Source organism: Caloenas nicobarica, chromosome 1, assembly GCF_036013445.1.
Source record: "Caloenas nicobarica isolate bCalNic1 chromosome 1, bCalNic1.hap1, whole genome shotgun sequence".
Classification (NCBI taxonomy): Eukaryota; Metazoa; Chordata; class Aves; order Columbiformes; family Columbidae; genus Caloenas; species Caloenas nicobarica.
In genome coordinates this window covers 89,225,664-89,251,846 of record NC_088245.1, presented here as the reverse complement: position 1 = coordinate 89,251,846, position 26,183 = coordinate 89,225,664, and the positions used below count along the sequence as shown (strand labels likewise).

General features: G+C 45.6%; 1 protein-coding gene across 1 annotated transcript; it reads left to right on the top strand.

Annotated features, from left to right (window-relative positions):
* Nucleotides 1-24,225, top strand: WDR3 (WD repeat domain 3). The gene is made up of 26 exons (XM_065636827.1): nucleotides 1-249; nucleotides 1,224-1,433; nucleotides 2,172-2,290; nucleotides 3,918-3,996; nucleotides 4,312-4,407; nucleotides 4,873-4,983; nucleotides 5,981-6,082; nucleotides 6,195-6,292; nucleotides 7,211-7,306; nucleotides 7,640-7,870; nucleotides 9,761-9,854; nucleotides 10,438-10,539; nucleotides 12,828-12,913; nucleotides 13,364-13,499; nucleotides 14,197-14,253; nucleotides 14,905-15,005; nucleotides 15,159-15,270; nucleotides 15,383-15,517; nucleotides 17,062-17,112; nucleotides 17,790-17,855; nucleotides 18,714-18,806; nucleotides 19,348-19,395; nucleotides 21,376-21,419; nucleotides 21,906-22,034; nucleotides 22,822-22,915; nucleotides 23,365-24,225. The coding sequence occupies exons 1-26, from the start codon at nucleotides 79-81 to the stop codon at nucleotides 23,518-23,520; spliced, it is 2,817 nt and encodes a 938-aa protein (XP_065492899.1). The 5' UTR covers nucleotides 1-78; the 3' UTR covers nucleotides 23,521-24,225.
* Nucleotides 24,226-26,183: the final 1,958 nt, after the last annotated feature.

Below are 26,183 nucleotides of genomic sequence, written 5' to 3'. Positions count from 1 at the left end.
CGGAGGGCACAGGCGCCGGGCACGTGCGGCGGCCGTTGCACCGGCCGGGCCGCCCTCAGCGCCTCCCCCCGCGCCGCCATGGGGCTCACCCGGCAGTACCTGCGGTACGGGCCGGCCGCGCTCTTCGGGCTGGTGGCCAGCGCCAGGGGCAACGCGGCTTTCGTGGCGCTGCGCGGCGAGCGGGGCCGTTACGTGGCCGTGCCGGCCTGCGAGCACGTCTTCGTCTGGGACACGCGGAAAGGAGAGAAGGTGAGAGCGGGGCCCTGCCGGGGCGGCGGGGCGGGGGTGCGGGGGCGGGGCGTGTAGTGGACGATTTTGGACCGCCTGGAGCAAAGCTGTCTGTGGTAGTGGGTTGCTTTTTAAGGGACCTGTCGCCCCCGCAGCTTCCCAACTTTTTCTGTAGTCTGGGCACACCCTGGGGTTTGCTTGTGGTGCGAGTCTGCAGCTCTGGGTGCGCCCTGGCTGAATCTCACTGCTGGTCCGGTGAGGTTGCCTTTGGTACCTTAGCTGGGGAGGAGTAATTACTGCCACAGCGACTGCAAAGTTGTTCACTGTTTACCTGGCGACCAGAGCAGTGCTGGGTGAAACAGCCACGTGGAGTTTGTGTTTTGTCTCTGGAACTGGGCTTCCAATGTGCAAGTTGTATCCTATAGCGGGTTTGTGAGCTGTAACTTTAAGGACTTTGGCACATGTTTCCTCCTGTCAGATGCTGAAGTCGCTTTAAGTAGTACTGTCCATCACAAACTGAATTCAGGATTTGCTTTACAGCCCGTGGAGTGGTGACTGCCGGCATGATGTTTGGAGGTGTTTTATCATTCTCGACTTCTTGTGCACTCAGTGGAAAAGCAGCTGTGTCCTATACCTGAAAAAGCAAGAGAGGATGAGTCAGGAAGAAGCTTTCAGACCTCACTCTCAAACAATGTTCCTTGCTCTGTGACGCTTAAAATGCAGGGGCAGAAATTTGGGCTTCTAAGTTCTAAGCTTCATTCTGCACCAGTTTCCTGTTTGTTTATGAGAAATCCTAGCTGCTGTCAGCTTTGTAAAATGAGGATAATGACACTGTATTCAGCACAGGAAGCTGAAAAAATTAACTTCTAAAGAGCTGGAAGTGCTTAGTTGGAAGTCAGTAGAAAAACTGAGTGTGTTCTTTCTGCTCTGTAAGTATCTGGTTCTGACATGCCATTTATCAACTTTATATGTGTTTTGTCTCCTAAAAATTGCAGGTTCTTATCCTTAAGGGTCTCAAGCAGGAGGTCAGTTACCTCTGCCCCTCTCCGGATGGGTTGCACTTGGCTGTTGGCTATGAAGATGGATCAATCCGTGTCTTCAGCCTCCTAAGTGGAGAAGCAAATATCACTTTCAATGGACACAAGGCTGCAGTTACAGCCCTGCAGTATGACCATCTGGGTGGCCGACTAGTATCTGGCTCAAAGGTGAGGATTAGAATCATAGAATAGTTTGGATTGGAAGGAACCTTCAAAGCTCATCTAGTCCAACCCCTCTGCAGTGAGCAGGGGCATCTTCAACTAGATCAGGTTGCTCAGAGCCCTGTCCAGCCTGGCCTGGAATGTTTCCAGGGATGGGGCATCTATCACCTCTCTGGGCAACCTATTCCGGTGTTTCACCACCCTCATTGTAAAGAATTTCTTCATTATGTCTAGCCTGAATCTTCCCTCCTTTAGTTTAAAACCATCACCCCTTGTCCTATTGCAACAGGTTCCAGGTTGCAAGTCTGGCAGACAAGCCCTTTCATAGAGATGCTCCATGAGAAAGCTGATGTGCACTAAAATATTTGGTATTTTAAGTGCCTGTAGCCAGAGGATGACAGTGAGAGGTGTTAGGGCTGCAAGACAGCAATGGATTTGGGGAGCCCAGGGCTGGGAGAGCAGCAGGGGCTGCGGGGCAGAAGTAGGTAGGGTACTAGTAGAGCTGTTGAAGGTGAAGGAGCTTGTGAGGTCAGGAGTAGCAAAACTGACTCAAGCCAGGGCAGAGGTGCTTTGATTCATCTGAGTGTACCTTTGGGGAAGGAATATAATTTGCCTTAATCATCCCTGACATTCAAATTCAGAGTGAGAAAGTGTGCTCTGGGGTAGTCTTTTCAGTCTCATAGCAGAGGTAGAGGTTCTGCAGAGACAAATGCCAGTCCATTGGACATACTATGTCTGTTCCAGGACACAGACGTCATCGTGTGGGATGTCATTAATGAGAGTGGTCTGTACCGGCTGAGAGGACACAAGGATGCTGTTACTCAAGTCCTTTTCTTGAAGGAGAAGAACCTGTTGGTCACCAGGTGAGCCAGATTAAGGGTAGTGGTCAATCAGGAAAGCAGCCATGGTTTTACTTGCATTTTAGACATCCTAGGTGCTGCAGCCATTTGTGTTTTCCTTCTCAACTCATGATATCTCAGAATTACCAGCATCTTAGAATATGATTTTGTCACATCCACGTACTTAAGTCTGGTGCGTGGATCCAAATGTGGTAAGAGAAACCAAAATGCTTATCCTGAAAAACAGTATTTGGAAAAGGGTTTAACTTACTGGTAAATACAGCAACTTACAATTCTTGTAACAAGGAATAGTGATAATATGTTCATTATGGTTTTAACTATTTTTGCTGTTTATCTTGAAAAATTAAGCATACGTACCTTCTGTATGTGTAATTCACACAGCAAAGTGACAGAAAATTTGCTTCCTAGGAAGCTGTGATTATAGTAAGTTATTGAAAGATGCTAGATTTTTTAAATTGGTTTTTAGTTATTCAACATGAACTGCTAGTTGACTGTATCCATTTAATAATAAATGATTGTCAGAAGATACTATTGCTGAAATATCAGTTGTTAATTTTTTATTTATTAATGTGTCATCTAATAGTGTAATAGAAAAGTGCATGCAGTCAGTTCAGTGTAAAATTTGAACAAGTTTCTTGTGTATTTTGTTGTTTCAAATGGAAAAAGTAGTATTTTGTTGGTTTGGTAGATGATGTTTCTTAATGCAATTTCAAATCTTTGCAGGTCAGCTTTAGAAATGCTTTTTGATTCTCTCAGTAGTTAAATTGAGATAAAGAATTCCTCTCTTTAAAAAAAAACAGGGTAGAGATGTTATCCTGTTTTTTTGGAGATGCGAAGTTTCGCTTCCTTTAGATTTTATTTTTTTTCTGAGCAGTCAGCAGCAGTCCTTTGTGTACAGATTTTTTTGTGAAATTTTCATATGTCCAGTTTACAAATACCTTTGGATGCTATGTAACAAAAGAGATGGATTAACAATAAATGTCACTTGTAACCAAAATTTTTCTTCTCTCGAGGGAGCTTAGTAATGGAACAAGTTTTATATTTTGATTTATATTTTGATTTAATTGAAACTTATTGAGGAATACGGTCTCCAACAAAGTTACTCCCAAATAAAAAAAAAAAGTAATAATTGTTGTAGGATGTACTGAAAGAATCTGTATAAATGCTCAAAGTACTTTTCTTGGGTGCTCTTGTAGTATTGGGGTAGCATAATAGAGCCAGAATTGTGTTTTCAGGGAGATCTAATCCTGTGTGGGCTGTGAAGGACTGAAGCAGCTGTAATTCTCTGTTAGGAGAAGCAGCTCCAAATCACTGCTTAAAGTGAAGGCAATTTGCGCTTATTGCTGTCCTCCTAAGTAAAGAGTGTTGTTCTCACCCTAAATAGGCAAGAAAGGAGGCTGTGTGACACCGGGGTTTGCAGCTGAATCCAGAGGAGGAAGCAGTTTTCAATGGCTTGCTAGATACCTTTTTGCAGCATATATTTTGTCCTAGCAGAGCTTGCGAAATTCAATGTCTAAGCAGCTGGTCTGTGATGTTGTGGCATGTTTTAGATTTTTTTGTATTTCTGCCACTTTTCTAAGCATGTGAGCTCTGGCAATCTTTCCTCATGCCTTGAACTTTTCTTTTTCAGCGGCAAAGACACATTGGTAAAATGGTGGGATCTGGACACTCAGCATTGCTTCAAGACTCTGGTTGGACACCGTACCGAGGTAAAGAGGATGTGTGGAGAGCTATTGGAGTGGAGGGGATTTGGATTACGTGTCATGGCTCACTTTGTGCTTTCTCTGCTCTCAGGAGTTGTAAACTGTTGTTGCGATATGTTTGGCCTGTCATTAGACTTTAGGGATGAGCAAAGGAAAAACTTCCAAACTTTCCAGGAGCTGTCATCAACATGCAGTGGGTGACAGTTCCAATACAGATGTCCCTTGAGGAGGTCCTGGCTAGATCCAGTATCTTCTTGATTGCCATTTAGATAAATAAAGGAGGAACCATAAGCCAGTTGCTCACATTGTGCCTCTGGACAGGTTTGGGGAATGGCTTTGATATCCGAAGAGAAGCGTCTGATCACTGGGAGTGCTGACAGTGAGCTGAGAGTGTGGGATATCACATACATCCAGGAGGTAAGATACTCCCTCTGTTAACCCCTCACAATCTTGCCCAGCTGCTTGTCTTTGGACTAAAATGGGACTGGAACATGCTAAATCTGATTGATGTTTTGGGAAACAGACAAAGCAGTGTCTTTCCTGTCTGAGGGGTCCAGAATCTGCTCTTGGGATAGACTTTGCTGTTTTCTATGTTTTGAGCTTTCAAGTGAAGCTGTGAGTGTTCCCAGAACAAGATTTCCAGAGTGTGTCAGATCTTCCAGCCTTCTGGCTTATGGGTAGAGAAGACAGGCTTGTGGGTGGACGATAGACAGGGTTAGGACATCGAGTGTTTGGTGCCTGCAGGTATGCTGTAGGCCGCTCCATTGTTGCCATGTACACTAACCACTTGTTCATCCAGGGAAACGGAAGTGTGAGACAAACCAGAACACTGTAGCTCTTGTGGTTTAAGGTACTTGTTCTGGGTTTTTAATCTGTGAACAGGTAAAAGACCCTGATGAGCCAGAATCCAAGAAAAGCAAAGGGTCTTCACCTGGAGCAGAAGAAAACACTGAAGATGATGAAACCCTAGAGTTGGATGAGCATCCTGAGGAAGTAAGCTCAGTTTTCCATGCTGTCTTTGGGATGGTGTAGTTAACCCCATTTGCATGATGCTGCTTGCAGAGCCAGGAGGAGTTTGAGTCACTCACACATTGCTTCTCTGTATTTGGTTTATACCCTGAGTGTCATATTTAGCCTGTTAGGGAAAATGTAGTAATTCTTGTCTTGCTGCCCCATCTACCTGGAGAACATCAGCAGAACTATGTGTGTCAAGACACATACACATAATTCCCCACTGAAAGCTTTTTCTTTGCCTTCAGTTTGGAGGGGACTAGCAAGTGTTTGAAGTTTGACAGTGCTACCAAAGTTCTTTCATTGAACAACAAAGGAATAAAATAATTACTAGCTGGTTGGCAGTGGCTGCGTTCAGTGCTGTTGCTCAGCTTTGCAGGTCAGTAGCAGAAGCTGAGAGATCAGAGTAACCACAATGAAATATGGTGTGAGATTTGATTGTGGAAAGCCATTCCCACTTGTGCTGCCGGTGGAGACTTTACTAAATCTGCTTTTCCAGTGGAACTTTCTGGGGTTCTGCTCAAATTTCAGGCTGCTTGTAGTTATGGTAGGTACCTGACCTTGTTAAATACTTTTCCAACTTCCTCTCCAGAGGATGTCTCTCCCTTCAGCCACCTGTTTAAGAGTCTCCATTCTCAACTCCTCTGCCTCTTCTGACAGAGGAACTGAGCTCTTTGTCTTTGTAGCATAAAAATTCAGCTCTGTCTCATAAATGGCTATGGTTTGCCAATGAAGTTATTCTTGCAGTGAGGCTGTTGATTATTTTCAACTAAAATGCAACAAAATATAGGGGAGTAAGCCTGTAGCTCACACAAATGCTTGTTTCATCCCTACATTATCCTTGCTAGCTGTTCTACCAGGACCCTGTAGGTTCATTTCCCCCTCTTCTCTTGAATTCCATTGCCAGTAGGTTTCTGAGTTTGCTTGGGAAGATCTCTTGGCCTTTCATACCAAAGTTCTGCTCCTTCTTTCCTTATAGCGCCTCATAAAGTGCAGCAAAGTTGGATCCATCATGCGGGAAGGGAGAGACCGAGTGGGTACTCTTGCCACAGACCGAACAGGCAAGGTTTTGGCCTGCCATGTAAGTAATGGGGGTCTATTGAGCCGTAGAGGAGGCTATCAGAGACCTTGGGTAGTTTCTGAGAGCCAGCCAGGGCTTTGTGTGCGTTTGATTTTGTTTGCTCTGTCTCTAGGGAACTGATGCTGTTTTGGAAGTGTTCTCTGTCCTTTCTGAAGAGGAAGTCCGAAAGAAATTGGAAAAGAAAATGAAGAAAGCAAAGAAAAAAGCCAAGTAAGCATTCTTTTGAATGTATTTGGATACTGTGTCCAGAGAACTGTTAGAAAAGCCATTCAGCAGCATGACATAGTGGTTGAACTTCCAAGCTACTGGTCATGCTCTGTTAGCTGTTGTATTTTGGGGTCACTGTTCCTGTGCATCCTTGGTGCTTGTCTGAGCAACACTGCTCCCAGAGACTAATTAAATACATTTCTTTCTGAGTCTTCCCCCTGCAAAAAAAAAAAAAAAATAATGTGTGCAAAGGAATGGATATAAAATGGCTTTTTCAGAGCTACTTACTTATACCTGACATTCATATTTACACTGCTTCGTACATCAAATAAAGACCTTGACAGGACATGCAGGAATGAGAGTTTTATCTGAGAAGTTAGTGACTCTGATACCTCATCTCCTGTTTTACAGCAGGTAGAGGTACAGGTGAGAGCTTTCTTAATGTTTACTTCCTGTTAAGTGGCTCTCTCTGTATCCTGGCACTTAACAGATGACTCACACAGCCCTTATGGAGAGGTCTGGCAGGTCTGGTAGAAACTGAAGCACAGGGCCTCTAAATCTGGAGATGCACTTCGGCAATGGCCGAGGACTTTGGGTGAGTGGTAGGAGATGAGCAGAAGTTGATCTCCCTCTCAAATACAGCTTTCTGTTTTGTATCGATCTTTCTAACATGCCTTTTTCAAGTGCTTTGGCTCCAGAGCGGGTTGCCCTTTTTAGGACAGTTTGTCTCTTTAGTAGTCTGCGTACCACCATGAACTTCACTGTCTCACCTTGTTTTTAAATGTAGTTAGCACCACAGGATAAAATGGCAGTTGTTTTCAGCAGGCTAAGTGATTTCCTTTTGTTATGCTCCATCTCTGTGTTAGTTTGAGTTGGCTGTGCCAGGTTATTTGACTCTCCTCCATTATCTGATGTTTCTAGACAGAACTCTGAAGAGGAGCCTGAAGGGACTGTGGAGCTGAGCCTGCAAGAGGAGATTCAGCGGGTCACTAACATCAGAGCTTCTTCTAAAATCAAGTGAGTGGAAAGCCTGCGGTTGAGGCTGAGTTGTGGTTATGCAGCTACTTGAGGAGAGCTCTGCACAGTTCAGTATAGGTAGAGGTAGAAAAAGTTTTCCCCTCGACACCTGTTCAGCTTGGAGCTGGGGAGAGGCCTACCATGATCTCCAGTCTATTCACTCGTCTTCCACAAGCGCTTCATTTCTTGCACACCTCTGTGGCTTACTGTGCACTTATTTGTGGCCTGCACTCTGTCTATATTCCTCTTTATCACTTGTTCTTGATATTTGATCCCACCTACATTTTGTCTTATTGCCCCTGTGTACAGTTCTGATTTTGTCTAATCAAACAGGTCATTTGACTTGCTTCTCTCTGCAAAAGGAGAGCTGAAGATCGTACTGCTGCTCCAGAACAACATCATTGAGTCATACCACCTGAACCTGTCAGCACAAGTCCCACAGGCTGTCCGTGTGTCCAAGATAACCATTGGAGGCCACCGCAGTGATGTCAGGACGTTGGCTTTTAGCTCTGACAACATTGCCATTCTCTCAGCAGCTGCAGAGTCCATAAAGATTTGGAACAGGTACGCAGTCCAGAACTTAGGGATGCTGTGTTCAGAGAGGCAGTGATAAGGAAGAAGGGCCAATGGGGAAATATAAAATAGTGAGTGAAGTAAAGGAAGTAAATAGAAAACGATTTCACTTCTTATTAGGGAAACTGAGAAGCTGTAGAGGTAAAACTGCGTAATTAACTCATTGAGTTTGATGCTGTAAAGCAGCACTGAGGCTAAATTTAGTGGCAGGTATGGAAAAACAAATCTCAAATCTAAAGGCCGTAAGAAGCAGTCCACTATAGACTGTATTTTCTTTTTTTTTTTTTTCCTAACTAACAGAGCTACTAACTGTTACCCTAAACTAGCTACTGCCTGTTCTTTAAGGAACCTGTGGGTTTCTTGGCATTTTATCTGAAGGATGTAGTATAAGACGAAGTAGGCTGCTGTTTTGATCTAGAGTATTCACAGAATCACAGAATCACAGAATGTTAGGGATTGGAAGGGACCTCGAAAGATCATCTAGTCCAATCCCCCTGCCAGAGCAGGAACCCCTAGGTGAGGTTACACAGGAAGGCGTCCAGGCGGGTTTTGAATGTCTCCAGAGAAGGAGAATCCACAACCCCCCTGGGCAGCCTGTTCCAGTGTTCTGTCACCCTCACTGAGAAGAAGTTTCTTCTCACATTTAAGTGGAACCTCTTGTGTTCCAGCTTGAACCCATTACCCCATGTCTTACTGTTGGTTGTCACCGAGAAGAGCCTGGCTCCATCCTCGTGACACCCACCCTTTATATATTTATAAACATTAATGAGGTCACCCCTCAGTCTCCTCTTCTCCAAGCTAAAGAGACCCAGCTCCCTCAGCCTTTCCTCATAAGGGAGATGCTCCACTCCCTTCATCATCTTTGTGGCCCTGCGCTGGACTCTCTCCAGCAGTTTCCTGTCCTTCTTGAACTGAGGGGCCCAGAACTGGACACAATATTCCAGATGAGGTCTCACCAGGGCGGAGTAGAAGGGAAGGAGAACCTCTCTGGACCTACTAACCACCCCCCTTCTAATACACCCCAGGATGCCATTGGCCTTCTTGGCCACAAGGGCACAGTGCTGGCTCATGGTCATCCTGCTGTCCACCAGGACCCCCAGGTCCCTTTCCCCTACACTGCTCTCTAATAGGTCATTCCCCAACCTGTACTGGAACCTGGGGTTGTTCCTGCCCAGATGCAAGACTCTACATTTCCCCTTGTTATATTTCATTAAATTTTTCCCCTCCCAACTCTCTAACCTGTCCAGATCTCGCTGGATGGCAGCACAGCCTTCTGGCGTGTCAGCCACTCCTCCCAGCTTGGTGTCATCAGCAAACTTACTGATAGTACACTCAATTCCCTCATCCAAGTCATTGATGAATATATTGAACAGTATTGGTCCCAGAACTGACCCTTGAGGCACTCCACTAGATACAGGCCTCCAACCAGACTCCGCCCCATTGATCACAACTCTCTGGCTTCTCTCCTTCAGCCAGTTTGCAGTCCACCTCACTACCCGATCATCCAGTCCTCACTTCCTCAGTATTGTCCCAGCATGTCCTGCATGCTGCTGATTTCAAGCTCTGTTTCCTTTGAGTGTACTGTCTTACACTTCTCCCTCCTCTTCTGAATGACAGAAATTGCTGTTGGAGAACAGGAGCTCTGTCCTTGCTCATAACAGCAATCAGTCATGATGGTGGACTACGTAATGGCATATTTTTTGTGGAAAATATTCTTAGCGGTAATGCTATATAGCATTTGGGTCATAGCACAGTGGTGGTATATCTTCTGGCCCCAGCTGAAAAGACAGCTGTGGGCAGAGGCCACTCTGGTCTATGTCTCATTTGGCAGGCCAGATTTTGTGTGTGATAAGAGGTTTTGTGCTCTGCCTTTGTTCACAGATCAACCTTGCAGTGTATCCGGACAATGGATTGTGAGTATGCACTCTGCTCGCTCTTTGTCCCAGGAGATCGGCAGGTCATCGTTGGCACCAAGGTAAATAGTGTCCTTCTGCACTCCAGATAAGGTGGCCTTACAGAAAATGCATTGCATCACTCTGTTTCAGGTGTAAAAACCTTTCTATCAGAGAGAGGTTCTGCTCTGTTCTCAGACTCTGTGTAGCTTCTGTGGCTTTACATGGGCAGCTGGGGAGAGCTTTGGGAAGTCCCTGATAGAGACCAGGACTTTGGCATCTGTGTGTAACAGCCATCTAGTGAAGTTGGCTGTTTTGGAGATGGGTGGCAGGGGTGCTCTTCTGCTCAGAGCTGTCAAGGCCTGGTAGGGTTCAGCTGGTGCTCTTTAGAAATGAGTGTCCAGCCCAGAGCCCACAAATGGAGCAAGGGCTCCTCTTGGCTGTCAGCAAGGCCTGGTCACTGCTGGAATTTCACCTCTGGTAGCTCAGACATTTTGCCTCTGGTCTGCTTTGAGGTATTTTTCTCTTTGCCATTCCTGGGACACCTTCCTAGCACCTGAGGCTCAGGTCTGTTTGCAGATGTGATTAATGCTCCATAAGGTGTTCCTGGAGTGTGTTTTGAAGGTGGAGGGGCTGATTTGTCCTCTAATGTGTCTTTCTCCCCAGACAGGAAAGCTGCAGCTGTATGACCTGGCTTCTGGGAGTCTGATGGAGACACTTAATGCTCACGATGGTGCGGTGTGGTCCATTGCTCTTTCACCAGACCAGGTAACTCAGCCACCCTTCTAAGTATCACCTGCTGTGTGTGTTTTCATGTAGCTCCTTCCTATAGTGCTATGTTTGCAGTACGTACAGGGACATGGGAACCTCTCATCTGGGAATGCAGAGGATGCAGCTGGTACCATCTAAGGACTTTAGCTGTGGATACATGCACAGCTTGATGAAATATCTGTCTAGTTGTGTGGCACATGGCAATGAGTCTTTGGGCTGGGTGGGGCCATCCTCATCACCTCATCTGGCTTCTGCATGATTGCGAACACTTGGACTTCCCTGGTGGAGCCCATGTTTGCAGCAATACATAACCTCGTGGATGTGTTCTAACTGTGGAGAGCTTCAGCCCCTTGTAACCTTCTGCAGTGGTTGATTATCCTTCTTGTTAAATTTTCTGCTTCTTTGTCTGCTGGATTAAAGGTCTCATAACATAGTGATGTTTTTCCTTTGTGTTGCACTCTTGTGGAATGAACAAATCACCTTCCCCATCTGTCTGATGATCATCAAGCTGAACTTCTGTCAGTGCAGGATGTGTTTTCCAGGCTTTTAATTGTTCTCATGGTACTTTAAGTTACTATAGTATTTTTTTTGCTGGTGGCCCCAGAACCTGGGAGTGCTCTGTGATAGGGATTATACCAGTGCCTTTTGAATCCATCCAAGGACTGACTTAGCTCTTTTGGTGATAGCTCTGCAGTGAGAACGTGTAGTCAGATAATAATCTGTTATGTCCCTCAGAGCCCATTTTGGGGCACTGCTTTGCAGAAGGCATCTTTGTGGGGCTTAGATCCTTGCTTCCTAATGGATAAATTAATGTTTTGGTCTTTTTCAGATTGAATAGCTCCAACATTATATAGATATATTTAATTGTTTTTTTTTCTGATAATCCATAAAATCTATAAGCAGCATAGTGTCAAGTTATTAGAACTCCCTCATTTAAAATTAAGCTTTGAAACCTCTTAGCTAGTCTTTAATCCATAGAGTATGTGCTCTATTGAACCATATTATCCTGGTTTTGTAATGAAAATGTAACGCAAGACCAAGAGGCATGCCTTGCATGAGCAACACTTGTTACTATTATCAACTACAGCTTTAATCTTAAGGAAAAGGATACTACCAAGTCAAATTAATTTTCCAGAAGTTTATTTCTCCGTATTCAATTCACTTTGTTTTATGGAAACTCCAGTTACCTGTTACTTATTACAGGCCTGCCCATTTACTCTGAATTCCAATGTTACATTAGTTTCTTCCTGGATCTCCCCCAGTATTTTCAAAGTTGCTGAGAATGGACATTGAGAGTTCAGAGAGTACCTCATTCTGCTCTGGTCTTGGATTCGGGGGATCTGAACCACTGATTTCTAAATGTGTGACATAGGTAGCTGCTTTTTGACAGCCTTGTGAGTTTTTGGAACAGTTTTTCATCACTGTCTTGTAATGTGATTATGATACATGGCTTTTCCCTGAGCACAACAGATGAGGAATGTTTACTGAGCATTGCTGTTTAATAGTCTCATACTTCCCTCTAGAAATGGGTCAGTACTACTGAAAAGATTTTTTTTTAATGTTCCCATTTTACATGCACACACTCTATTTGGCCTAACCACCCAGGCTGTAGAAATCTGTTTGTGTCTTTTTGTTTGTATCAGTTTTTCTCCATTACCACAGTTCAGGTACATACTGGTTTCTGTCACTTTCCACTTTCTTCTGTTTATTTTGTATGCCTTTGTTCTTCTTACATGGTTATGTTGCACTAGAAGCTGGAGTGGTTTTTAGTGGAATCAAAACCATAGCAAGTAATAACCTGCCTCAGATTCATTCACCCTACAGATTAAAACATATGGGATAGATCTTACCCTTGTTCTTAATGTAAAAGGGATAATGTTGAACTGTTCTTCCTTTAGAAGGCTGTGCTTGTGGGGTGGTGGTAAGGTGGTGTGTGATCCAGTAACAGTGAGAGTGTCAACTTGCCCACAAAATGCAAGCACATCATTACCTACTGCTGAGATGACTGCTTTCAGTCCCAAAGTTTCAGTCCATGTCTTGATTTACATTTGGAGTCTTTGTCTGAGACCTCCCTGCAAGAGCTTTTGAAATGGTTGTTGCTCAGCCAATGGCTAATGCATGCTCCAATCACAGCAAGTGCTCCTGGTCGTGTCCATGTAATCATTAATACTGTAAGAATATGGGACATTTCAAAAACCTCCTTGTGTGTTGACAGTTCCTTGCTGTAGAATTTCTTTGGGCTATAGCAAAACCAGTTCATGATAAATTTTTGTTTTCCCCTGCAGCGTGGTGTTGTGACAGGAGGTGCTGATAAATGTGTCAAGTTCTGGGAGTTTGAGCTTGTGAAGGATGAGAACAGTGTTCAGAAAAGGTAAGAAAATAAACCTTTCTAAACTACATTCAGCTGCGGTTTCCATTGTCAGTGATGGATGCTTTGGCCTTTGCTGTGCACTGTAAAAAGTGCCCATGACATGTGCGTGGAACACTTGGAGAAGAGTGTGACCTCAGTGTTGTTTTGTGAAGGTCTGAGCTTAGCTGTGGAAGGGCACTCGCCACATTCCGGTCCCTTACTTGTGTGTGAGTTTAACCTCTAATCACAGGATGGGCATCCAGATCATTAAACAGTAAATTTAGTGGTGAATTGTATCAGCCTACAGTGCTGTGCTTATTCTTGTTCAAGTCCTAATGGGAAATGTGATTCTGCGTGTTGTAGTAGAATTAATTTGCTTTTCCAGGGTGCAATGTGGGAGTTGTATTCATGCCTCTTCCCAACTTGTTTGTTTGGGATAACAATTGGGTTTTTTCCTCTTCTTATTGCCAGGCTTTCCATGAAACATGTTCGTGTTTTGCAGCTGGATGAAGATGTTCTCTGTGTGCGATACAGCCCCAACCAGAAACTGCTGGCTGTCTCCTTACTGGATTGCACTGTGAAGATTTTCTACGTTGACACGCTCAAGGTGCATGACCAAATGGGCTGTGAGGCTGTGCAAGAATGATGTAATTGTAGCCTGTGAGGAAATGTGTATATTTATTGTAGGACATTAGTAAGAATCAGAGAGACCATGCATCCCAGGTCAGGTGCCTGTTTACTAGCAAACCTGACAGAACCATGTCTGGCCCACACTGGAGAGGAGATCCATTTTTCATCTGGAAAGTGTTGTGAAACTGCTAGGTGACAAGGTTCACTCTAAACCCCGTGGGCATGGTGGTACTCAGAGCTGCAAGGCACTGTGAGGGTGGGGGTGGATGTGTCACACATGTCATTAAAAAGGGCATAGCAGAGGCAAAGCCTGAGGGAGGAGAATCTTCCTGTGAGCAGTGTGGTGGTTTTGTGAGTTGTGTATTAGCATGTGAATGTTAGGGAATGACATGAAACAGAGCAGCATTGACAGACACACAAAGAGAAACAGAGATAAATGCCACAGGCAGTGGTGATCAGCACCAGAGTTAACTCACCTTATTTGGGTACTTCCACTCTGCCATCACTTCCATTTCTGCCATCATGGCCCTGCTGCTATGTTCGGGGTAAGAATGAAAGTGGGGCAGTGCTAGAAAGACAGAGCTTCTGAGGCAGAGCAGAACTAGCCTGGAATTTGAGAATTTTGCACATCTCTATCCAGCATGTCTAACTGTGACACCTTGCTTCTGCTTCAGTTTTTCCTCTCTCTCTATGGACACAAGCTGCCAGTGCTGTGTATGGACATCTCCTATGTAAGTATCATTGGGGCTGTATGTTAGGTGGGACTATGGTGATATGGATGACTCTAAGAACCTCTGCTGGCAGCAAGGCTTCTAGGGTAATGCCTGCTTGTCACCTCCTCGCTCCTGACTTAGCTGTTTCTTGATGGGCTGTAGCAAGCCCCTCCTTATCCCACAGTCCTGTGCTCACTGGGAGGGGTCATGGAGTAGTGGTCAAGACAGAACTGATCAGGGCATTTTGTGAGTGAGTAGAGATCAAAATGCTGTGGTGGTTCCATACGCTTATCTTAAGATGTACAGCGTGCTCTCTCCTGAAGTTCTGAACTGTGGGAGCAGAGAGCAGGTGCTGAGGTGGAGCAGCCTCTTCGTGCTTGTTCATTCTTGGGCTGCATCTTGCTCTGGGGTGTCCTTGGAATGAGGCTTATTGGAAGCCAAAAATGTCAAGATATACCTAAGGTCTTAAATGCCTGCAGAGGTTCAGAAAAGGCCGAGGGTGCTGTCAGTACCACAAGCATGAGCCACCTGGTGAGAAGAGGTGGAAGGATCAAGAAGGCAGGTTTCAGGAGCCAGGCATGTGTCTACTTTATCACCGGTTCAGCAGTAATTCCTCATGGAGCTGCCAGGCAGTTACCCACACCCTCCTCTGTCTTTGTTGCTCTGTAGGATGGGACTCTAATTGCAACCGGTTCTGCTGACAGGAATGTGAAGATTTGGGGCTTGGATTTTGGGGACTGTCATCGCTCTCTCTTTGCCCATGATGACAGGTCAGTCAAATCCTACAGCATCTCTGGGCTGTGAGATATCTTAGCTCCAAGGTTTTGTGATCCAGCAAGGACCATTTTGTCTGGCATAAAATGGGGGGAAGTCTGCAGTGTTTCCCAAGTAGGTGAATTTGATTGAGCCTTTTTCCCTTTCAGTGTGATGTACCTGCAGTTTGTGGCAAAATCCCATCTGTTCTTCACAGCTGGGAAGGACAGCAAGATTAAGCAGTGGGATGCAGATAAATTTGAGCACATCCAGACACTGGAGGTAGGAAGTTTTAGGGAGTGTTGACAGGAAGCATTATGTCTGCATGAGCAGTACTTTACTCAGAGGCTGGGAGCTGAGTGGTGTTCATGTCTTACTTCTGTCCACCATGCAGGGGCATCACCAGGAGGTGTGGTGTTTGGCACTGAGTCCCAATGGAGACTACGTGGTGTCAGCATCCCATGACAAGTCCCTGCGCCTCTGGGAAAGGACAAGGGAGCCACTTATTTTGGAAGAGGAGAGGGAGATGGTGAGAGTTGCATCTTCCAGACTTGTTTTCTCCCCAGCAGGCAGATTTCTCATTTTTCACTGCAGAGGAATCTGGCTCCATGCTTGGCAGACTTGCTCGTTACTACCCACAGGCTGGTGTTGAGGTGCCCAGGGTTGACTGGCATCTTTTGCATGATGAGACTGTTGCTGTGAGCTGTCTGGAGATGGCACCACAGATGTTGCTGGTGCTCTTCTGTCAGACAGACATCTGCAATGCAGTACAGACTCTGCTTTGCTTCTCTTCTGCTTCCCAGACTTTATAGCTATGCTTTTCTATAGGTCTGCTGGCTACATCCTTTGAGCTTCTCTTAAGCTTTTGCGCTCCTTTCAACTCAAATGTGCTTCAGAGCTGGTTCAGCAGGTGGCTGTTGTGGAGTGATGGAGAGCTTTGCTCCTATTAAATGCAGTTTGTCTTGATTTCCCCTTTTCTAACTGTGAGAGGTCAATCCTGTCTTGGTAGCAGGCCTCAGAGCTCAGGGATGCTGGAAGAAGCCCCATCTACTCCATTTGAGCACACGTTGTGAGGAATCATAGACTTGCAGAAGAACTTCGATGGGAAGGAAACTCTGGGGATCTCTAGTCCAACCCCTTGCTCACTGCAGGATAACCCTAAAGCTGTATCAGACTGCTCAGAGACTTGTTTTGATTCATGAACATTTCCAAGGAAGGGGATTTTCCAGGCTGTGTGAGCACTTGTTCCAGTGCTGGAAGCACACTTGGGGTTGAGGGGAAGCATTTGTTTCATGTATCCAATTGGAAATGCCATTGAAACAATTTGTAACTCTTGTTTTTTCACCATGTCCCTCAGAGGACTCTAGCTCTGTCTCCCCTTCTTAAAGTAGTTCTCCAGCCACAATGGGGAAAGGCTATAGCAACATGCAGAAGAAGAAGTGATTGAGAAACCTGCAGTAAATGGGGTTTTTTTTTTTGTCCCAGCCTGTTTGCAGAGAGCTGGGGTGACGCACAGCCAGTATCTTGATGCCCAGTGGTTGGGGTGATATGAATGATTGTGGTAAAAGGACAGAGACAGCTCCTTTTTCAGATGCCAGAAAAGTGTGTTTTGGATCAAGTTTGAGTAACAAGGTGGGCAAAATATGCCAGTAGTGAATTACACACTGATGGAGCCCTATTCATGTGAGAGACACTAGACAGGAGGCTCTTTCCTCTTGCAAGCTGGGACCACCCTGGGACTTTTCTAGGCTTGTTTCTTCTGTGCTGTCTACAGGTGGAAGGTCTGGTGCTGACTTGCAGCTCTCTTTCAGCTTTGTGGGCTGTCTAAGGGCTGTTCCTGCATACAGAGCAGATACCTTGATTTCTTCCTTTATGGGAGATTGTGGAGTTCTCTGTGAGGTTGGGACAAGTGTGCATTTTGCACTGGCATTGTTGATCTCTGCTGATTTATCCTGGCTTTGTAATGCGCTGCATGAGCTGCTGGTTCCTTGTTCAAGCAGTCTGGAAGGGACTTATACCTTTGCTTGCTGCTGGCTCACCTGTGTTAATATGTTGTGTTTCTATCCACTGCAGCAAAGAGAAGCAGAATATGAAGACAGTGTGGCAAAAGAAGCGCAGCCTGTGGTGAGTTGCACCATCTGAGTGTGTATCGGTCTGACTGTACAAGGTCTGGAATAACTGTTTCTGTAAGAGAGACAGAGGAGGTGTCAGAGAAGGCTGATAATTTTCTAACTTTGAGGAGGTGCATGGGGGAAGGTACTGCTGAAGCTGTGGTTCCTCCATGATGCAGTTGACTCTGGTTACTTCCTCCAGACAACTTCAGGAGAGCTGTGGAGCTGACCAGACTGTGACACAGTAGCTGTGGACACTGAAACCTTGCTGTGCTGTTGCCCTTCCTCTCTCCCTAGTTCAGGTCCACACCAGCTCTGTACCAAGGCTGGGCTGCCTTCTGACAGCTGCTTTCAGGTCCATGTAGTGCAGGATGGGTGGGGAAGCCTGATCCCTCTTGCTCAGATGCTTGGGTTGTGTTGCTGATTGTTTTGATGCTGGTCAGATCACTGGGCCTCTGTTGGCGGAAGAAGAGCTCTGTTTACCTGCCTCCCAGAGCTCAGTGTTAGCACAGTGCCTCTGGTCCTGAGGAAGAGCTGTGCACTTGGGAAATCCTCTATTTCCCCACATAAATGAGGAGTTTAGGGAATGGGGCTGATTTTTTTTTTTTTTAGTATGGACTGTGGCAGCATGCAGGGGGTGCCTGTGTATCAGCTCTGGAAGGAGGGAGCTGCAAAGTTTGTATTTTGTAGGTGGCTGGAGAGACACAAGGAGAGACAGGGCTGGCAGGAAAGAAGACTATTGAAACCATCAAAGCGGTAAGATTGTGTGGGTCTGACAGCATTGCTTTATGCCTTGTCAGTCTCTGAAGGAGGGGGGCTGGTCACAGGGTTGGAGCATCAGTTTGAAGAAGAGTAACCTGTGCTGTCATGTAAGGGCAGGTTGCCTCTGCCTGCAAGAACAGTCTGTCCTGCTCCATGGCCAACAGGGAGGGGTCTGACTTTGGAGAGTCACGCACCAACAATTATCTCCTCTCAAGATCTCTCCAGAGAATGAAGTGTGAGGTTCCTGTATGCAGCTTTCTCTGCCCGTCATGTGTGGGACAGACGGGGCTGCTCTTGCCCTTTGGGGTTTGCAGCCCAAAGGAGCACAAGGCAGCTGGTATGTTCTCTAGGCATCAGGCCTCTCCCCTAAGGATTGCCCAGTCCCCTTGGCATCTGTGGAAGGTGGAAATGTATTGCAGTGCCTGTGAGGTGGGAGATTTCCCAGGAAGGTGTGGGGGTGGGTAATGTCATGGCTGCAGATTTTAACAGTCTGGTGCTCTTGTAAATGTAGAGTAAATCCTTCATCTGGATAACCAAAGTGCCCCGACCCTAGCTTGTGCCTCAAAGGGGTTCTGCTTGCTGGGATTGGAGTTCAATGTCAATGCAACAACTGAAGCTGCAGCACAGGGCACGCAGGGCAGTGGGGAATGTGGGTGGTGTGTAGCCTCTTCAGGACATGATTGATGTGCTCAGGGTGGTCGTGCAGTCTGGAGTAGAGGTTGTCTTTATGAGCAAGATGTCCTGTGATGCCGTGTGCCACCCGACCTGCTTCTCCCTCCATTTGTCCTGTTGGACTTGAGCTTTGCTTTGACTTGTCTGGTGTCACTGATGTGCTGTTCCTATGCTACACAGGCTGAGCAGATCATGGAAGCTATCGAGCTGTATAGAGAAGAGATGGCAAAACTGAAGGAACACAAGGCCATATGCAAAGCTGCAGGAAAAGAGGTAAGAGACTGAGGAATTTACTAGTCCCAAGTGTGCGAGTGTGTCCTTCCCAGCTCTGTCACCTGGGTGGAAAGGCTCAGCATGCAGATAAAATCAGGGCAGCTGGACATAGCAAAGATTTGATGAAATCTTTTGGAGAACAAGATGTCACTGTGCCCTGGGGCATGGTTAGTGGTATGTTCTTTCTTTATGCTTCAAGTCACAGTAAGATGTAAGTTTTATCCCTGGGAGAGCATGCTGCTGCAAATTCATCCCAAAGTCTATTCTTTGCCTTTAGCTCAACAGTCCTTGCTAAATAAGGGGCTGTGATATAAGTGGGAAAAGTGACAAGAAGTGGAAGAAAATTCATGTGTGTCTGAGAATGAGATTGTCTAGTGGCCGCAAATGAAGCCTTCAGTGATGTTCTGGGGAGGGTGGAAGTGTGGGAATTGCAGGAAGACTCTTGATAAAAGCTCTCTTCTACAGTGGGTTAAAGTTTTCTCTGGGAATATGTATATGTACACACACTCCTGCCTTGTTCTAACCCATTCTGTGTCTTTAGGTTCCCTATCCTGTCAACCCCATCCTCCATGCCTATGGAAACATTACAGTAAGTGAATGCCCAGGCCACAGGCTGTGGGCCATTCTCAGCTGGAGCAGGGCTGTTTGGTTTGCCAGCTGAGCCGAAACACTGGGTTGCTGTGGGGAGGGAGAACTATGTGGTTCGACCTGAAATTAAAACCCAGCACTTCTGCTTGTGCAGAGGGAACACAATTTGGGGGTTTTGTATTTATTTTTTAACGTCTTGCATGTGTGTTACAAAAGTTTAACCCCATGAGGGTTAAGCATAACCCAGATGGTAGCCATAACCTTATCATGTACCTTATCATGAGCCAGCAGTTTACAGTATTCTCTGAGATAAGGGAAAGCTAGTTCAAACTTTACCTGTGCCTAAGGGCACATCTTCCTGCTGCCAGGAGGGTGCAGTTGCCGGGCTATAGCATATTCCGGAGGAGCTGTGCCATCTTACACAAAATACCTGAGCATCCCCTGGAGTGTGTAATTAAGAACCCATGTTGCTGTGCCCCCCACCACGCAGCATAAGCAAGCACTTAGCCAGAGCTCTTCTCTCCCTCTGTGAATACATGCATATTTAATTGCAAGTAAATAGACTGAACAGGGCGAAATGACAATCCTATTGCTCAGTAGCTAGCAATTTATTTGGAGGTGAGTGACATTTGATTGAATCCCACTGTACAGAGAAGGGAATTTGAACCTGTTTCCAAAGTCCTGGAAGAATGTCCAAGTGATAGGCCGCTGAGTAAAAACACAGTTGCAAGTTATGACATGTCCTGTTAGGTGGTGAACTGACCACAATGACCATTCAGTATGTCAGACCATGAACAAAAATGCTTCATGCACTGACAGTCTCTTATTCTATTTCTTGGGAGGGGCTGGCTCTGCTTGTGGAACCCTTGTCCCAATGTACCTGCTGCGTTGCCTTGACTCCAGAAGCAGGACCTAGGAGCACATGAAGGTTTCCTCACCCTAAATCTCTGCCTGTGCAGCTGTAACCACAGCAGGGCAGCTCTGAGTGAGGCAGGGCTGTGTTGTAGCTGCCAGGGTTTATTTCTATGGCATTGGTACAGCACTTAACTGATTCAGTTTCTATTCATAAAGAATTTACATTGGGAAAGTTCTGTATGGTAGTTAAATGTCCAGGTATCGCAAGCTAGAGCTGGTGCCTTTACCCGCTTATGTCATGCTAGTACACAACAATTTTCACTAAACTTTGAGAATTTTTGACTATACAAAATACACACATATGGATGCATGGATTTAATTAATAAATAAAAGTCCACCACTCTGAGGAGATTAATTTTGGTTTTCCTGGTTTATTCCAACGTATACTCCTAGATTGCATTTTTAATTACTCTTGTTTTTTCATTCTCCTCTTTTCTGAGGAGTATGTCAATGCCAGATGAAACAGCCCTTTGTCTTCCTTCTAACCACCTGTGATCACTGTACAAGAGCCCTTCTGTCCCTTCCTCCGTGATTATAGGTATATTTAATTATACGTTGGATGGACTGAACAGAAGTGGCTGAAATCCTATGACTTAGTAGTTAGGCACTTTTCTTTGGCAATTCCTAGCTCTGCTCTGCATCTGCCAAGCATTTTCAAGAGACAAACGGGAGTAGCAGGAATTAAGTCTTTGGGAAATGAGTTTGTGTAAGGTTTTATATGTATAATTTGTCTGTTTCCTCAGGCTTTTTATCCAGTTTGTACAATATTCATTGAACTGAATATGAGATAATTTAACTAGTTGAATTTAAACTGCATTTTCCACGATATTCTTCACCAATTTAGATTATCCTGAGAAGGCTGGGTTTATGTTTAGTGAAGAGAGAACTTCCCAGACTGGCAGCTGGTTGAAGCTGAAGGTGTTTCCTCTTTGTTATATTCAGCTTGAACTATCCATCTCAGAAGATTAGGTTGTGTGTTTTTAACTGGGTGAAGTGGATCTTAAGGCACATATTTATCTTGGAATGTTTTTTGATATTCAGAGCTGGTGTCTTTCCTCTCTTACAGCCTTCTGCATACGTGCTAGAAGTTTTCAAGAAGGTCAAGTCGAGGTGAGTCCCAAGAGCCTTATTGCTGAAGAGGTTTGTGACCAAATATTGGATTTCTGGCCCAGGACTGGCAGGGGTCTTTTGTGCTGGATATGGGCAAAGCTTGAAAGTCTGGGGTTACTGTCCTTGGCAGCCTCTTTTGGAGCATGCATGGAACTGGGGAATGGAAGTTGTTCCTTCCATGGGGAGTGCTGGATGAAGCTTGTGTATATGAGTTAGCTGCTTGGAGATGCATGTGTATGTGAAGAGCAGCTTGGGGATGCTGTGTAGGCACGACTGTGTGCCTGCTCCCTGTGCCAGAAGATGTCTGGTGATGGGGGCTCTACTCCATGCAGCTGCACTGTTCTTTGTGGGCAGTCACAGACAAGCAGTGCTGAACACTTAGCACAGCTTTTGTACCAGGGCCTTCCTATACGGAAGTGTTTCCTGCTCATCTGTAGCAGTGCAGTGGCTGAGACTAATGCTTCTGTCCCTTTGCTTTCTCCTTAGTGAGTTGGAAGAGTCTCTCCTGGTGCTGCCCTTCTCCTACGTCCCTGACCTGCTCAGACTCTTCAATGAATATATTCGCCTGGGTTCAGACATTGAACTCCTGTGCCGAGCTCTCCTCTTCCTGCTCAAGTGAGTCTTTCATCTACCCAGGCTGATCTGCCAGTCTTAGTTCATTTGCTGTTGCTGTCCAGAACCTGGATGCGAGGAAGCCCTGACTCTCTGGTCAGTGGTGGACATGCTGGTTCTTCTGGGCCCCTCGTGCTGGTCCATGTTGTGAACTCGCTTTGTGCCGTTAACATGGACAGGGAGGTGCTCCTTGCTCTTGTGCTGTGAGACTGTGCTTTCGGACAGTACAGAGCTGGGGAAAATGCCCTGTTTGCTGTGCTGCAAAGATGATGTTGTTTGCTGTGAACACATGTAGCATAAGAGTGTGGGGAAAATTTGGACTTCCTCATACATCTCTGAGTCTGAAGCTCTTGGGAAGCGTCACTGGGAATAAAGATGTGGTCTCTGCAGGAGATGTGGAATCACTGCAGCTTGCAGCAAATGGTGTATGGGAATGGACTGATCAGGGGCAGAGTGTTGACATGACCAGATGGAGTTGCTGATCCTGGTCCCCCAACTCTCACTGGTATGAAAGATCCTGCATCAAAGCTGAAATGACAGCATTCACTGGCACAGTCATAAAGCCTGCGCCCTCAGAGGGTACCTCAGAGAGACCTTCCCCTTGAACCACTGTATGTTAAAGATAAACTTCAGATAATAGCTTTTCCAGATAAATCTGCCCATTCCTGTCTGGTCTGGGGAGGCCTGATTTAAGAAAAAACCTGTGTCTAGGACATATAGAGGCTCAGGAGAGGGGCCATCTGATGTTTCTAAGAATAATGTTGCAATACATTGTCTGCTTTCTTCCCAGGATACATTTTGGGCAGATCACAAGCAACCATATGCTGGTGACAGTGATAGAAAATCTGAAGAAAACCACCATTTCCAGAGTCAGTGAGGCGCGGGTGAGTGTTACAGCCTCCCCCTTGCCAGAATCTGCAATAACAGGATGGACCAATATCTGGGAGCACATGTTGTCTGTGGTGTCAAGTAGGAAAGTTGGTTAGGGGTCTGAGCCTGTTTCACCTTCCTCCTGTGCAAATAGGTTAGCCTTTTTCCCTATGTTCTTCCTGATGTGAGACTAGCCAGTGATGATCCTGCACTTCTGCTTCCTCATTTATTCTTGGTTTTCTTTGATGTATATACAGGGTGTTTTAAATAAAAGATGGACCAAATTTTAACTGAACAGGACCTGAAATTTGGTCCATCTTTTTGAAACACCCTGTTTTTGGGCTTTGGCTTGCTAGTTTCTGAATATGTAGGGGGTAAATAAACTCTTAGTTCTCTCGGGCATTTCAGTGGACCCTCAAGCTTGAGATGTGCCCAACAGTGTGGTGCTCATCTATCTCTACAGGATGTCCTGGGGTTCAACATGGCAGGGCTCCAGTACCTGAAGAGGGAGATTGAGGCCAAGGATGAGGTGACATTTTTTGCTGATGCTACTGACCGTTTTGAGGAGAAGAAGAGGAAGAGGAAGAAGAAAGAGAAGATGATTCTTGCAGTGCTCTAGCATTTGCTGCCCAAGACCCAGAGCACCTGGGTGGGTTCATGGGTTTATGTGCTGGCCATGGGAGTGCTCTTGTGGCTGAACATCTGTGATGATGTTTCGTGACTGGGACAAAGTCTGTGCCCTCCCCATGTGGTATAACCCAGCATATAAGCCTGACTCAGAATGCTTGTCTCTGAGATGAACGCTCTGCAGCCTGCTGCATAGGTATGCATTTGAACTGGTTTTGAGTTGGCTGTCAAAGGCCCATGTTTTTCATCCAGTGGAATGCCTATTTGAAATGGAATCGATTTCTCCTACTGAAGAGGTCAGCACATTCTGGCAGTGTTTTAGCTGGATAGACTGAATCCAGCACATGGACGCCTATGGGACCATGCCCTATCCAGGGAGGGCAGCTGGTGAGATGTTATGCTGTTTTGACACCTGCTGGTGGTTTGTGGCTGTGCTTAGAGCCTCTGGGCAAACCTATGTGACTTCTGCCAAAGCGTGAGAACTTGGTCTACAGCCACTCGCTTTTTTTGTGGGTTGGGGAAAAACATGGCTGCACTCTATTAAAGGCATATTTATATATGCTTTGTAAGACAACTTTGTTCATGGAGTTTTGTCCTCATATTTCTCTAGTAAAATCTCAACTGCCTTGCCCTGTGTGTCAGTTCTCAAAGGATGTGTTTTTTTTCCAGAGAATAAAATCTGTGCGAGCAAATTAAAGGGCTGGTGTCTGGGATTGTGCTATTCCATTGAGTTGGCAGACTGAGCATGAGAAGCCTGGGTTGTTTCCAATGTACTTGCTCCAGTTTTTAGAAATTGCACTGAATTGTTGCAATGTTGTACGTGTCCTGTGTCAGACAAAATTATTTATTTTCACAGTGGGGGCAACAGGGCAGGATAAAGTGAGGAAGTCTGCTGCTGTTGGCAAGTTACTAGTTTGTAGTATACTCTTTCTTTTTTACCGATAATCACCGGTTTGGTGTATGTGATGGGGGCTGATTCTGGGTAGTTTGCTGACAGGTGGACTTACAGGTCTGACTTGGGTACTTCAAGCTGGACTTCTTTCTAACTTGAGCTTCATATGGACTTTTAATTGCATCCCAGCTGTGATGGACTATTGTCTTGGGTTCTCTATTACCAGCAACTACACACAATGAAAACAGTTCAGTTGATCAATGTTCTGGCAGCATGTCAGGTGTAATAACTACGTCTCTTACTGCTGTTAGAAAATAATGTTGTCAGGGGGCTGATGGTTCACTTGTTTCTTTAGAATCAGGGTAATTTACAGGAGCACTTCATGCTCCAATTCTAGGACATGGGTTTCAGACTCTCTATGGAAATAGCAATCCTCATACCGCTCTGCCAGTTGTTTCTGGGTGCCTCTATAATTTGATATTTGTCCAGATGTGAATGAAACTTGTGATCAAACAGCTCCACTCAAACACATCTCTATCCTATTCCATCTTACTCTATCCTATTCCTTTACTCCTCTCAAAGGAGACCATCATAAGAGGGATTACTGCAGTGGGAGAGAGAGGAGTCACTGCAGGATGATGAATTATGTTGGTAACCTCAGTTGACATCTTGTATCCATGTCAGCTGCTGCTGAGCTGCTGCTGAAATGGGCTAGCCTGCTGGGAAAACAAAGGAAGAAAAGTGTTAAAAATGGAGGAGTGGCTCATGATACCACAGTGCACCTTCAGCAGTGGTGACTGAGGAGATACCAAAACCAGGTACCAAAATGAGAAGGCTGACTCTATGCCTCTATGTGTGATGTGCTCTGTTTACCTTAATGCTGGGGAGATAAATGTTACGGAACCTACGTAATGAACTGCTGGTTGATGATCCTCTGAGAGGCCTGGGAGAAAAACCGTGGCCACAGGTGTACATGAACTTGGGGACTGATGACAAGGATGTAGATGGTGGTATAGAAGAGTAACTTGGGATGCAGAGTCATCTCATGATGATGGCAGGTGTCTCCTTTGATCTAAGTTGGAGGAGGTGGAATTCCTTCACCTTTGTCTCTGCTGTCACTGGGATTTGGGAAGAATCCTTGGAAGAAAAGGTCTTTGAGGTGGTGGAAGGTGGTGGTTGTCTCTCCTTGGTCCTGACACAGGCTTCACCATTGAACTTACCCTCTGGTTCTCTGAATTATATCACTTGTGAGCGGTCTATACTGGCAACAGTGGCTTGCCTCAGAGCTCAGAATGTGCTACCAAGGCGGCTGATGTAGGACTGTTGGCTGTGTCTGCAGAAAACTGAAAAGCATCAGGGCAGAAATTAGCAGAGTCAGTAGCAAAATCGTTGGTGTTGGAGAATCCTGGATCAAGTTTGGCACTGCTGCTTGCGGTGTTTTCTCATCTGTGTGTAGGGCTTAAACTATGCCCACAGCTGAGTGTCTGTTTCAGCACCTTCCTGAGCTGCCGTTCAGCCTTGGTTAACAGGTGAAATCTGACTCAAAGAGATGATGGAGAAATACTTGTGTCTGGTGGGGCAGACAAAAACACCACTACAGTGCTTGGATGGCTACTGAGGGAGCTCAGCATATGCTTTAAATAGGTCTGTCCTCTGCCAGCAATCCCCTGATATACCAGAATTCTGATAGGTATGTCAACTTGCCCTTAGGTGAAATTCCCTCGATTTATAGACCTGAGCAGGAAAGCACTTGCAAATACAGG

Bases quoted from the DNA above. Each gene is read 5' to 3' on its own strand.
- WDR3 (XM_065636827.1), top strand. From the start codon at position 79: ATGGGGCTCACCCGGCAGTACCTGCGGTACGGGCCGGCCGCGCTCTTC. The intron at 250-1,223 runs GTGAGAGCGGGG...TAAAAATTGCAG, and splicing joins ACACGCGGAAAGGAGAGAAG to GTTCTTATCCTTAAGGGTCT. The intron at 15,271-15,382 runs GTAGGAAGTTTT...TCCACCATGCAG, and splicing joins AGCACATCCAGACACTGGAG to GGGCATCACCAGGAGGTGTG.